Raw genomic sequence first — 13,102 nt, forward strand, 5'->3', positions numbered from 1 at the left:
GTAATTTTTGTAATTTTATCATCCAATTATTTTCGGCGCTTAACCCATATCGGAAATAATCAATATTTTTATGGATCCTGAGGTCAACAGATTTACTAATTAATCACGGGACTTGAAATTATTTTCTACCGGTCTTTCAACTTCTTATGCTAGTTATCTGTCATTTCTTCATTTTACTAACTTTTTACGGAATTCAGTTCGAGCCCATAAATAATTAATTATACCTAATCGGCCAATAATGATCATTCATACAACAACCAATATCAACATGTACCAAAAAATATACAAAAGTAGTATTATATTACCTCGATTGTCGTGTCACATCGATCAACCAATTAATCTCTATTTGATCACCCTCACACTTGATTTCTACATCCTATAATATCTTAGGTACGTGGAAAAACAAATTACGTTAGAAACGCAATTTAGATGTGAAAGTTGAATCGAATTGAGAGTTAAAATGTTGAAAATAGCTTACATGGTTTGAAATTGGCGAAACGAACTTTAGATTCGAACTTAGGACGTCGAAAAACATAGAATAGGCATTTAAAAAATTAACTTTTTGATCAAAGTCAATCCTGGTCAGGTCAACAAACAGTCAAAGCCAACGGGTCATATTTGTTGAGTTGACTCAGTGCGAGTTGACTCAGTGGGCTGATTCATGCTCAAACCGATCCGGCCTAAATAGGTCGGTTCAGTCTGATACTATCCAACTGGACCGATTCTAGAAAATTCCTTGCTTATCGAGAAACCCTATACGTGACGGTGATACGTGACAACAGTGATAGGGTCGATTCGAACGACCGATTACTCCCCGTTTAATTTGTCACCAATCTAACCAATAACAATTCAGAAATCAAACCCAAAACACCATGAAATAACTGAATATTGAATCATAAGCTTACCCTAGTGGCGGACGACGAAGACAGGACGATAGAGCGATGAACCCAGTTGGGTTATTCTGGAACTCTCCGGTAAATCCAATGACACAGGATGTGAAGTAGATGGATGACAGATTTGGCCAAAATCGTAAAAACAACGTTAAGGTTCTAAGTTTTTCGACGAAGCTTTTGCGGTGCTCTCCACAACGTTCGACGGCGAGTCACAGCGAGTGACTGATGGGAACAACACTTTATTCGGTGAAGTTGGTGTCACTCACCAACGAACGATGGTTGCAATCGATGTTAAGGACTTTGAACCATTTCTTACGATTCTTGATGATCAGCGTCCGATATGGGTAAAAAACGGTTAGGGTTAAGGTCGTGAGATGTCACCGGAGCTATTGGTGATTGCGGTGAACACCACCGCCGACTGAAGGTGGATGAACGATGAAGTGGCGGTGCTTTGCTTTGAAGAATTTAGTTTGGGTTTCAATTCGAATCAAATTGAGGATAAATTTTAGGGATTTAAATCCCAATCAACCGATCGATTTATTATTATTGTTCTTTTTTATGATCTACAACACGAAACTAGGCTAGGGCATGGCTCCCTATTTCTAAAGACTGGGTTTGATTCCCCTCAGCCACACATTTCTAAATTTCTCACATTTTTCTTCTTTTAGGCCAACAATGGTCTAATCAATGGTAAGTCCTGAACTCTCAAATAACTCAAAATTTAGATTAAAACTTCGAAATTATTATTGTTCTTTTTTATGATCTACAACACGAAACTAGGCTAGGGCATGGCTCCCTATTTCTAAAGACTGGGTTTGATTCCCCTCAGCCACACATTTCTAAATTTCTCACATTTTTCTTCTTTTTATGGCCAACAATGGTCTAATTCAATGGTAAGTCCCTGAACTCTCAAATAAACTCAAAATTTAGATTAAAACTTCGAAAACTCACGAATTAGCCCCTAAAAATTGACTAAATAAGTTTAAATTAAAAACTAAAAAATTGGGGCATGACAATACGTGTCTCGTTAAAAACTTCTTTAACTTACTTGGAGGAAAAGAGTACATATATAATTTTCAAAGAAACCAAAGCAAAATTACAAAACCTTAGATATCCAGGCTCACAACCCCACTAAGAGATCTTAACTCCATACCATATACGTCACGATGAAGTATAAAACTAATGCTATTCGAGGATCCACAAGATAGTGGGCTCTGAAATCACCCTCAACAACCATTTTTGTAATTAATGGCATTATTTTATTAATGATATTATTTTTAATAATATAATAATATAAGATTGTATCATACATTAACGAATATATCATATGTTTTTAATGCCTTCCCCTTGAACTTGAAGACATCGTGTTATACGGGGTTTGAACTGAATGTTGTGTCACATGCATCTCCACATTGAGGTCGAAGAAGCTCACAATTGAATGCCTCCCACGAAACTTGAAGGCATAATGTCAAATAGGTACTGAATAGATTGTTGTATCGAGGGAATCTCCATATTCAGGTCAAAGAAATTGGCAGTTGAATGTCTTCTCCTTGAACTGGATGCAATAATGCCATACGGATTGTTCGTAGAGCCATTTCGGTAGAGATCGTAACAAGTTGATGATGAATGTCTCCCCATTGAACTTGATGGGATGGTACTAGGATGTGGATTTTCCATTAACGAGTTAAAATCATTACACATTACTTGAGTTTGGTTGTAAACTTGATCAGCATGTTGAGCCAGCCCATAGTGGGAGCATGATGACGTATCACGAACCGCAGATAATTCAACAAATGTGGCATACATTTTTGTATTAGCGTCTGAATTTTGATTATGAGCATCAACCATCATAGCAACATTATCATCATTGGAGAGTTTGAACGCTGTATAAGTTAACGAAAATAGTGCAGTTGGAAATCTATATTGAAGTGAGTACAATCTTCTAGTACGTCCAACATGAACATTCATTGAAATTTTAGTAATAAGCTCCTCAAGAGTGATGTTTCTCTTGAAGGATATTCTGATAGAATGATTTTATGCAAAGATAACGTCAAGTTTATCTTCCCGAAATTATCTGTCATAGTAAACAATAGCTGAAATGCCTCATGTTGAGAGTTCGAGAGCTTGAAAGATTAAGAGTCATATATATACAAAAACAATAGATGAAATACACCTAATTAAATAAATAATATACGAATTAAAATTTAAACTAATGCTAAAAAAATTAAAAAAAAATTCACAGTGATTTAAATAACACAATTTAATGTTATTACCGTATATGCAAAATGTCTTGAGATATGATTCCGCCTTCCATTTTACAACTGCAAAAAGTAATGAAAAATAATTAGTATAATAAAATTTTATCAAATAATTAAATACAAAATAAATATAATATAATAAAAGATAATTTTACCTTATAAAAACTATAACAAAATCTATCTAGTTTGATAGAAGTAAGAATGTGAAAGTAATTTTAGTGTGATTTGATGTTTGCATTCGGGAGTATTAATAGGGAAGGGGAACGGGTGAATAGTCGAGATTTAAAGCTAGTGTAATAATGAAATGTACAATAATTCAAGGTGAATAGGCGCGCTTTCTTGTACGTGTTAGATAATGTGACATCAATTTAAATTGAACCTTGCGAAGACGCGATTCATGATCCGCTTTTTATTATCACACTAGAAAATGTGCTAAATTAATAATATTTAATAAAAATGCTTAATAGTTAATTTTTTTTTTTGTTGATAAAACACCCTCTTATTCCCTTCTTTTCACCGTAAGAATAACCAAAACAAAAGAAAAAAAAGAAAAAAAGAAAAAAAAAGAAAAAAAAAACTTCACCCTCCATTTCTCACCCTCTGTTTTTTGAGAAAGCCCCCTCCTTTTTTTTTTTCCTTTTCTTATATTCCAACGTTTTGATTATACACAGCCCTTGGTGACAACATTAAAACTCCATATTTCTCAAAAGAAAAAAGAATATTGTGGGGGGAAAAGTTCCATGAAGAAATCTAAGATATCAGGTGACATAGCAGTGATGGGAGTTTCTCATCAGTCGACAATGGGGTCCCGTACCAGAGCTGCCAAGACTCTTGCTTTGCAAAGGCTTTCGAAAACAACACCTTCCGGTTCGCCGGCAACCGGTGTCGGTTTAAACCCGGACGTGTCTTCGTTTTCTTATCTTCAGCTGAGGAATCGTAGGCTTGAGAAGCTGGCTTCCCCTGTTTCGAACAAGATGAAACAGAGACAAGAGGGGAAGGAGAGCAGTTTCCGAGAAGGGGAGAAGAAGAATGGCGGGAAGAATAGTGAAGGGTGTTTTGGGAACAGGGAGATTGTTGTCGGGGTGGGGATTTGCCGTGGAACAACAGAGGAGGCTTGTTTTGGTGGAGAACTCAGAGACAGGTATGGTTTTCTTCTTCTTTTGATGTTTTCTTAAAAAAAAAAGTCCTTTTCTGTTTCCTATATTTTGGCTTTAACACTTGGGAACTTTTCCAGCATTGTTTTGTCTTGTGTTCTTTTGAAAAAAAATCCCTCATCTTTTAGCTTACACGAGTTTTCTTTCATTTGTTTCTTATGTTTGACGTTTTAAATGACGAGTATGGTTCTCTTTGTTGCACGTTCTACTATTTTGCTTACCTTTTAAGAATAGGATACCTTCAATACGAAAAATACTTGACAAAAACTTGTTCGTTCTCTGGGTTTGCTTTTGATTATGAACATTGGTGCAAAGTTTAGTTTTCTATATGGGTGATTGACAATACATGGTACAAAGAGAAGAAGAAAAAACCATTTTGTTTGATCTTCCGGATTGCAACCCTTTGCTTGCTTGTGTTTTCTCTGCTAATAATGAATTGCAAGAAAAAATAAAAATCTTTTGGCAATATTGAACAGAAATCTGTCTTGTTTTTTGGTAGTTTATGTTAGTTCTTAGGATCGTATCTGTATTCAAAGGACTTTAAAAAGATGGGATATAGCTTAGGTGTTAGCAATGATATATCAATTCACGGGGCCTGTTTACAGACATGAATGTGGGATTCTCTGTGTAGCTGCAATAAGCGACAAAAGGTGGCAAATTCGTTGCTACTTGGCCAATTGTTTTAGTCTCCTCCCTGCCCTTGTCTCTTCAATATATGAGGGCTTTGTTCATTTTAATGAGAATATTAATTTTGTTTTGGTGTATAATTAAGTGGTAATTTGTTTCTGCCGAGATGATTTGTCCCTTTTTTTTATGTAGGAACACTAGAGAAAGCTCGTCATGTGGTTTGATAAAGGATTTCGAGACCATTGCAGCTCCAGTTTCGACCACAAAGCCGAGAACCTCCCCTTTGACTCACCGAAGAGGGCCGGGGAACGACGTGCAGAGATCCATCGTGGCAGCACAGGAAATGGAGGGTTTTTTTGCCTTTGCAGAACAGCAACAGCAGCGGCAATTCATGGAGAAGTAAGTTCGTTTTTGGAGTTTGTTTTAATCGTCTAATGTTTGTAGCCGACTGGAGTCTTACGAATCGGATTCCTACAGGTATAACTTCGATATTGTGAATGATTTGCCTCTTCCGGGACGTTACGAGTGGGTGAAAATGATCCCATGAGCCAAGTCCACGATTGATTCCAAGTTGATGTAAAGATTGATTGAGCCTTGACAAAGATGTGTAATTTAAAGATCTGTAACATAACAGAGCTGATGAATCACACTAACCCCAGATTACAAACCTCAAATCACTTGTTCAAAACAAAGATTAGACTGCTAGGAATTTGCTGTTTTTTTCTTCTTCTCATCATTGTAACTGGTTTAGGAGTACATTAATGATCAATGTTTCTGGTTTTTCATTTCCCCTTTTTTTTTCTTCATCCCACGTAGTTTTCTTTCATTTGGTCTGGATGATCTCTGGTAATAAATGCAAGTCATTTGTCATTCTATAACTTATCGGTTCCCATGTTTTTGTTTTTAACTATATCCACGAGTAACTCACGTGCAATTTGTATTCAAGTTTGCTATTCAGTGCATCCAGCAACAAGATTTCATTTCAAAAACCCAAAAAGAAATTAAAATTTTCTTCGCTGAATCTGCTCCCATTCAGTGTTGCAAGGACGATTGAACAGGCAAGGTTAAATTTCTAATACAAAGAACCAGACATGTTTCAATATCGTTTTCAATCATTATGTCCCAGAAATGGACTTCAAATTATCTTTCAACCCAATTTGTTGATTCCACCCCCTCCCCCTCATTTATTTGTTTGCTTCAACCTCTTGTTTTCTCTCTGAACATTTGTGGGTGAATTACTAAAGCTGCTGAGTTTGTCAACTGAGTCCGGCATTAATTGTGAGTGGTACATCAATGGCAGCAGGAAGAAGACTTTTGTTGTGTGTGAGTGTGCCCCTACTCACATGGGACACTGTACGGTTATTTTTATTTATTTTTTACAGAGTTTTCAGTGTAAAGGTTTCTCTAACATCTTCAGCCTTAAATTTGATGTCTTTTTTATTTGCGGGCATGTTATCTTTAATTAACTTCTATATGGATTTTATGTAATAAAATTATGGTTTGACGTGAAAATCCTTGAATCCAGAAAGACAAAATTGAAATTCGAATCATTGCTTACGAAATAGTATACTACTATTTGACATTGACGTAAGCCTGAAGAAAGTATCAGACAGTAATGGTAGATTTGAGGGTCTATGGGATGACTTGAAATCCAAAATGAAAATAGTAGGTCTGAGAACATCTGATTCAGAGCCCCTTTTTCATGACCGACAGGCAATGGCATAAACACACACATATATATATATATATATGATAAGAGACCAGCAGGCACCGGCAAATTAATGTTGGAACAGTTCTTAACACCATGCTACTGAACCCAGCTGCCAGCATGGTTCGACTCAGTGGGCTCGTTAACTCGGGAACAGTTCTTTGACACCAGAAGATCAGTGTTTACAGTTTGACAATTTCTTGTTTCTTTTATGCAAAAAAAAAAAAAAAAAACTTGACTGCTGTGTGTATGTATCGGGGCCATTTCTTCTGATAATCTGCTTGCATCCAGATGGATAAAAACCAATAATTGAAGTTGCTTCAGTAGCAGAATTCTTCACAATGCTATATTTTCAGTAAAATGGTTTGATATTATGAATCAGTAGGCAACGAAAACAAGCTAAAAACTCATGATTAGAGCGATGAAAATTTGAAAAAAAATGGTTACTTTGCAAGTAATTTGGTTATCTTTGTAAATCTTGGATCATGATTAGTGCTGGCCCCAACATGTGGGATAGACCCAAAAATCTTCACATGGAAAAAGGAATACTGGTAATCACTGAAAAGGTTCTTCCGCTGCTGCTGTGTGCAGCAACAAAAGATTCGCCATGACACTCCATGGCAAACAACATTTCCATTTCTAAAACAATTTGGGGGGTACTATATACCATTAGTTCACCATTTATTTTGTTCAAACTTTTTCATAAAATATTTGTATCGGTATCTGTTCATACAATATCGATATTTTTCTAAATAAATTAGTCTAAAAATGGTGCTGAACTTTTATGCAGATGTAAGATGTTATTTGGTAGCAGCGGTAAAGCAGGGTTAGATGTTATTTTTTAATGGTCATCGCATAATAGGCCTCACATGGGCTATTATTTAATTAGGTTTATAAAGACTGGTCACCTCGAGGTGAATAGTCTTTTAAAAAATATTTATTTTTTTTAAATTTTAAAAAATAAAAATAAAAATCCGATGAACTCATTATGTCGACGTAACGAGTTCTTTCGAATTAAAAAAAAACAGTCGTTGGCTAGCCATTGTTTAACGGGCAAGGGCAACAACGTTCAGTGGAACTCGTCACCTCGAGGTGACGAGTTCGACTTGGCATAATTTAAAAAAATAAAATTAAAAAGAAAAATCAATTTATTTAAATTTTACGAAATACAAAGTAAATAAATAAATGTAAAATATAAATTTTTAAATTAAAATTACAAAGTAAAAAATAATTTATCTCTGTCTTTTAAGTTCTTGACGATGCAGCAGAGTTGTCAAATGATAATACCGCGGGGCTCGTCAAGTACGACGGTATCGTAGTCCTTGATCATCATCATTATCATCGTCGTCGTCTTGCGGAAGAGGTGTACCCAACACACTTTGCGATCCAAATTCGAAATACGGTGATGGATTTATGACATTTGACGTCATCATCGCTGTAATTGCTTCGACTTAGCTTTGGTGACCATATAGGATATGGTCCCACTCACTCGCAACTTTATGTTCTGTTGAAGATTCGTGGTGCATCCCATGAACCTCCAACTCAATTCGATTGAGTCTCGTCTGAAGCTTGAAATGAAGGATAAAAACCGAAAGTGGCATGGGATGCATGATAATACTCTTCAACGGCAGATGCTGAAGCGGAAACAAAAGACGACGATGCTTTCTTCTTAGACTTGGACTTGGACTTGGTGTGCGTGGCTTTATGATGTTGCCATTCTGCCCTCTCTTCCGATCTCGTGAGATATGGTTTGCTATTTTGTTCGTAAAGCCGAAGATAAGGAAAAATAATCAAAATCTATGTCCAGTGATGTAATGTCATGACGCTGGGGAAACGATAGTTCACGCTGATTACGTAGTTCGTGTAGTAAGCATGTCGCATCAGTTAATTTTCATCATGTTTCCTACGAGTATCGATTGCATAGAGCACACCCATATAAACTTTGAGGGGCGTAGGAATAGGTCGGTGCGACGCAAACTGGTGCATCACCCTATCAATAGCATGCCACTCAACAATCGATTGGTGTAATAACGGCGACACAGAACACCATAAGTGGCACCCCTCAAAAAATCCCTCTAATAACACACGATTGACCTCCTCGTCGACATACGAAAGCCAATAGAACTGTAAATATTAAATATCAAAGTTAGTATACATAAAGTTAAAAAGATTTAAAATAATAATATTAATAATTTTCTATGTCATACCGTGTGTTGACCTGCGATGTCGATCTTCATCCGTACGTCTCGTGCATCGGTACCCGCCAACTTCGTCTCGGTGATTTTATGATGTCATCTAAAATATTTAAAAGTAAAAAAATATTATAAATAAATAAAAATAAATATTTAAGATTAAAAAATATTAAATAAATAAAAAAAGTACCTTGCCACCAGCGGAAACTCGATTGGGGAATCTGTAATCGGCATAAAAAAGGCAAGCAAAAGTATGCCCAAGACTGTAGCAGTATCAGGTAGTCTGTTACATCGACCTTTCTACCCCGTTGGCAGTTGAAGCCTTGCAAAGCTCCCAGTAAAGAAAGGCCAAAATCGTCGAGCCCCAACTGGTATTACGACACACAACGAACTCTTCCAAATATCATAGATATTGTGTGTACGCCAAATTACCAGATTTATCTGATAATAATATCTCTCCGATCAATTTGAGAAGAAATGCTCGAGACGCAAAAACAACCTCCGCATCGGTAGATTCTTCCGTAACTTGAAATTTGGACTCCAGCCATGTTATCATTACTCAATAGCCCCTCATGAACTCGGATGGCGACCATCTTCCCAACACTTGGAAGATCAACGCCGAGGGGTCATACGTGTTATGACTCATGACGGGGGCTCCATTCACTGGAACACCGAGTTGATAAGCGGCATCTTCCAGAGTAATTGTCGCTTTACCACTCGGGAAATGGAACGTGTTCGTCTAGGGCACCAATGTTCGATCAGAGCCTCGATCAACGTCGGGTACACCTTGAAGCAACGTAAAAATATTGTCGGGAATATACCAGATTGATGCAGATATGTCATCATCCGTTGAAGCATCTATCTGATTGTCATCCCCCGACTATGAATACCACATTCGTCGCCCGACCCGCGTTGGATCGACATAATATGGATATTATCTAGGCTTAACATATATTCTCGGGTTGTCATTTTTTGGGATTTTCGTACAACATATGTTTTTTCATTTTTTTTGGATTCATGGTTTGGTGAAATACCAAAACCTCAAATCCCTATTTATGGGCTCACCCCCGCGACTATAAACGACCGATTTTTCAAAATACTCGGTCAAACTCGTCACATCGAGGTGACGAGTTCTACTGACTGTTGCTACCCCTGCCAGTTGAACAACGGCTAGCTAACAACTATTTTTTTGAATTCGAAGAAACTCATCAAGTCGGCGTGATGAGTTCCATCGGTTTTTTTTTTAATTTTATAAAATTAAATAATGGTTCGTGTGGGATCTACTATGCGAGGACCATTAAAAATAATATCCAACGGAACTCCTCACCTCGAAGTAATGAGTTCCAAGCGGATTGTAGCAAATGCTGTAGTTTGCTAAATAAAACTTGGGTAGGCCCAATACCCTAATTTTTTTACCGGGTATTAGGCCGAAAAACCGCAAAGCAGCAACGGTAGTGCCTGATGTTGGGCCCAGTACTGGTGGTTAAGTTGCCAGGGAACCAGCAGATTTCTCAAAGTGGTGACACAAAGAACAGATGTTAAAAAGTGGGTGGTCAAAATGTTTAAAATTTAACCAGCTGAACGGAGCAAGGAGCGTGGCAAAGAAATAATAGAATTGTTAGTAATCATGGAGGAAAAATGGGACATTACAGGCACTGCAGTTACTTTCTTTCGTTTTCAAACACTAAAAAAGTGGAGAGTTTTCGTTTACATGTTTTCACAATTGCATGTAAAATAAATCGGCAGTGTCCTGATTTTGGATGCTTATTCGTGTAATTTCAACTAGCACTGTAGTCCCTGTTTCTGCCTAGTCGGCTTGAAGATGCTTAATTTCGGAAGAACAAACTTGGGGTTTAGAGTAGACGCTGGATTGTTCATTAAAGGATTGGTCCGTTGGCCCTCTTCGTCACGAGTTTGTGGACTTAATACTTGTGACAGATGGGCCTTGATATTATCTTTTAAGATGAGATTTTTTATGCGACTTATGCAATGTGTTAAATTAAATCATTTAAATTTAAGCTAATGCATAATAAATCATACTTAATCATGTAAATTTTCACCAAAATGAGCCCATTTATAGTCCTGATATCCAAATCTGAGTCACATACAATTGGACATGTAATAATATGTTAAAATGTTGAGAAGATAGAATTCAATGAATAACCTCTGATAACATTCATTAAGCTAATTGTTAACTACGTTACAACCAACTTATATAGAAGCTGTAACTTCAAGTGTACTCAACCTCTATTACAAATTTATAATAGAATCCAATATTTCTTAACAGCTATAACAACTCACTCACACACACAACACTCACATCAGCAGCACATACACACTTTACTGCATATTCTAGAATTCAGTCATATATTCCAGAATATATTCCAATATTCTCCCTACTTTTTTCCTTCTCATTGATCAAATGACAAAACCTGCACTTTGGGTCGAAATTGCTCAAACGAAGATTTGTACAATGATTTCGTAAACCATCCGTTCTAGTTGAATCGGAAGTGCGAATGCTTCCTTCCGTTCGACTTGAATCGGAAGTGTCGATGCTTCCATCCGTTCGACTTGAATCCATGCAAACTTTTGATGTGAATGAACATTCAACAAAAAATTCCAAAAAAAACCTATTCTATAACAACGATGCCAAACAAACGCAGAAATTTATTATTTTTCTCATACCGCCTTTCGAGTTTCGTAATCAATGGCTTTACCTAACCAAGATACTGTTGATTATCCGAGCTTCAAGCTCATCATCGTTGGCGATGGAGGCATTGGAAAGACCACATTCTTGAAGAGGCATCTGACTGGAGAGTTTGGTAACACCAGCAAGCTGATAGAAGTCAGCGTAGAAAAGGATGGGGAACTGCTCTTTAATCGGCTCGAGAAGTCTGACGGCGATATCAAGGTTGTTGTTAGCACCGTGTGCAAGCTCAGCAGGCTGCTTCATGGTTCCGAATGGACCTCCGGTCTTGATCTTAACATCGAAAGTCCTAGCTGAGTGCCACGCTAGACGGAGCATGAGCGGAGCACAGTTCTTCTCAACGATTAGACCTCTGAGCTTCCTCTTAGCCTTTTCAACTGCCTTCTGGCATTCATCGGTCACAGTTGAGTAACACTTCGTCATTTTCTTTTCGTGAAGTAACCGAGAGAAAGAAAGTTTAGAAGCGTGAAACCAAAATTTCCAGGACTTTGGCGAAAGATACCATGTTGAGAAGATAGAATTCAATGAATAACCTCTGATAACATTCATTAAGCTCATTGTTAACTACGTTACAACCAACTTATATAGAAGCTGTAACTTCAAGTGTACTCAACCTCTATAACAAACTCATAACAGAATCCAATATTTCTTAACAGCTATAACAACTCACTCACACACACAACACTCACATTAGCAGCACATACACACGTTACTGCATATTCTAGAATTCAGTCATATATTCCAGAATATATTCCAATATAAAATAAGTTAAAACATCAAATAGTGGCTTTGGGTATTTATATTTTTATTTAAGATATCATTGGAACATTTTAGTGTCCTAAAATAATATCAATATTCTACTTAGAATCAATATCTAATATTAACAATATGTTTACATAGTATCGATATTGAACCATTTAAAATTGATACTTGTCATCAGATTTACAACCTTTTGACATTATTAAGTCTAAAATCAACACAAAATCAACCTATAATGAAACTAACGTGCAACGAACATAACTCCAACCAAGAGCGGATCCAAAGTTGACATGTATCCACCCTGAAATTTAAATATTCTTCGATTAGTTAATTATTTTATTAATTGTATTTAACCTTAAATTTTATTTGTGCATATCTCATACAAAACTTTTATATTATTAATGTGTATGCACATCTTAAAAAAAATTCGAAGTCCTTCACGAACTCCAACATATCATATAAGTTGTAAACATACCAAATCACCAACTAAATGGACCATAACATATTATTTGCATAACTTGACCTTATCTACTTGTTTTTTTTATTAGTCTGAGACCTTTACGAAATACTTCAAAACATTTGATAATAAACGTTCAAATTCCTACAAACTATTTGCTTAAATATAAAGCTCAAAATCTCGGGTTAGTAGTTTGGGTTAACCGGAGAGGATTTTGGATAAACCCATCAGTATTGTAGGAAATCTTAGCCTAAGGTTGAGTTGGATTGAGCTCAATTAGTGAATAAAAATGTATTTTTGAGTTATGACCAAAGCTTGAGGGACCAAAGGAGTAATTATCCTATTAT

The 13,102-nt window shown here is 36.5% G+C and overlaps 2 protein-coding genes and 2 long non-coding RNA genes across 4 annotated transcripts; 1 reads left to right on the forward strand and 3 right to left on the reverse strand.

Annotated features, from left to right (window-relative positions):
• Positions 1 to 305: 305 nt before the first annotated feature.
• On the reverse strand, positions 306 to 1,392 carry LOC120153978. The gene is made up of 3 exons (XR_005518836.1): positions 906 to 1,392; positions 479 to 834; positions 306 to 376 (listed from the first exon to the last, which is right to left on the reverse strand). It is a non-coding gene; the product is annotated as an uncharacterized LOC120153978 (long non-coding RNA).
• A 409-nt stretch (positions 1,393 to 1,801) lies between these two features.
• On the reverse strand, positions 1,802 to 5,714 carry LOC120153808. Its single transcript, XR_005518820.1, has 3 exons — positions 5,622 to 5,714; positions 4,554 to 4,561; positions 1,802 to 1,811 (listed from the first exon to the last, which is right to left on the reverse strand). It is a non-coding gene; the product is annotated as an uncharacterized LOC120153808 (long non-coding RNA).
• Positions 3,760 to 5,624, forward strand: LOC120153807 (cyclin-dependent kinase inhibitor 3-like). Its single transcript, XM_039165681.1, has 3 exons — positions 3,760 to 4,292; positions 5,125 to 5,331; positions 5,410 to 5,624. The coding sequence occupies exons 1-3, from the start codon at positions 3,892 to 3,894 to the stop codon at positions 5,477 to 5,479; spliced, it is 678 nt and encodes a 225-aa protein (XP_039021612.1). The 5' UTR covers positions 3,760 to 3,891; the 3' UTR covers positions 5,480 to 5,624.
• Positions 5,715 to 11,545: 5,831 nt separating the features above from the next.
• LOC120154056 (L-ascorbate peroxidase, cytosolic-like) lies at positions 11,546 to 11,962 on the reverse strand. Its single transcript, XM_039165910.1, has one exon. It carries the CDS (start codon positions 11,960 to 11,962, stop codon positions 11,546 to 11,548), a length of 417 nt encoding a protein of 138 aa, XP_039021841.1.
• Between the last annotated feature and the right edge of the window lie 1,140 nt (positions 11,963 to 13,102).

This window comes from Hibiscus syriacus, unplaced genomic scaffold (genome assembly GCF_006381635.1).
Source record: "Hibiscus syriacus cultivar Baekdansim isolate YM2019G1 unplaced genomic scaffold, ASM638163v2 tig00111105_pilon, whole genome shotgun sequence".
Taxonomy (NCBI): domain Eukaryota; kingdom Viridiplantae; phylum Streptophyta; class Magnoliopsida; order Malvales; family Malvaceae; genus Hibiscus; species Hibiscus syriacus.

Coding starts and splice junctions, on each gene's coding strand:
- LOC120154056 (XM_039165910.1), bottom strand. CDS start 11,962: ATGACGAAGTGTTACTCAACTGTGACCGATGAATGCCAGAAGGCAGTT.
- LOC120153807 (XM_039165681.1), top strand. CDS start 3,892: ATGAAGAAATCTAAGATATCAGGTGACATAGCAGTGATGGGAGTTTCT. Junction 4,293..5,124: donor GGTGGAGAACTCAGAGACAG/GTATGGTTTTCT, acceptor TTTTTTATGTAG/GAACACTAGAGAAAGCTCGT. Junction 5,332..5,409: donor CAGCGGCAATTCATGGAGAA/GTAAGTTCGTTT, acceptor GGATTCCTACAG/GTATAACTTCGATATTGTGA.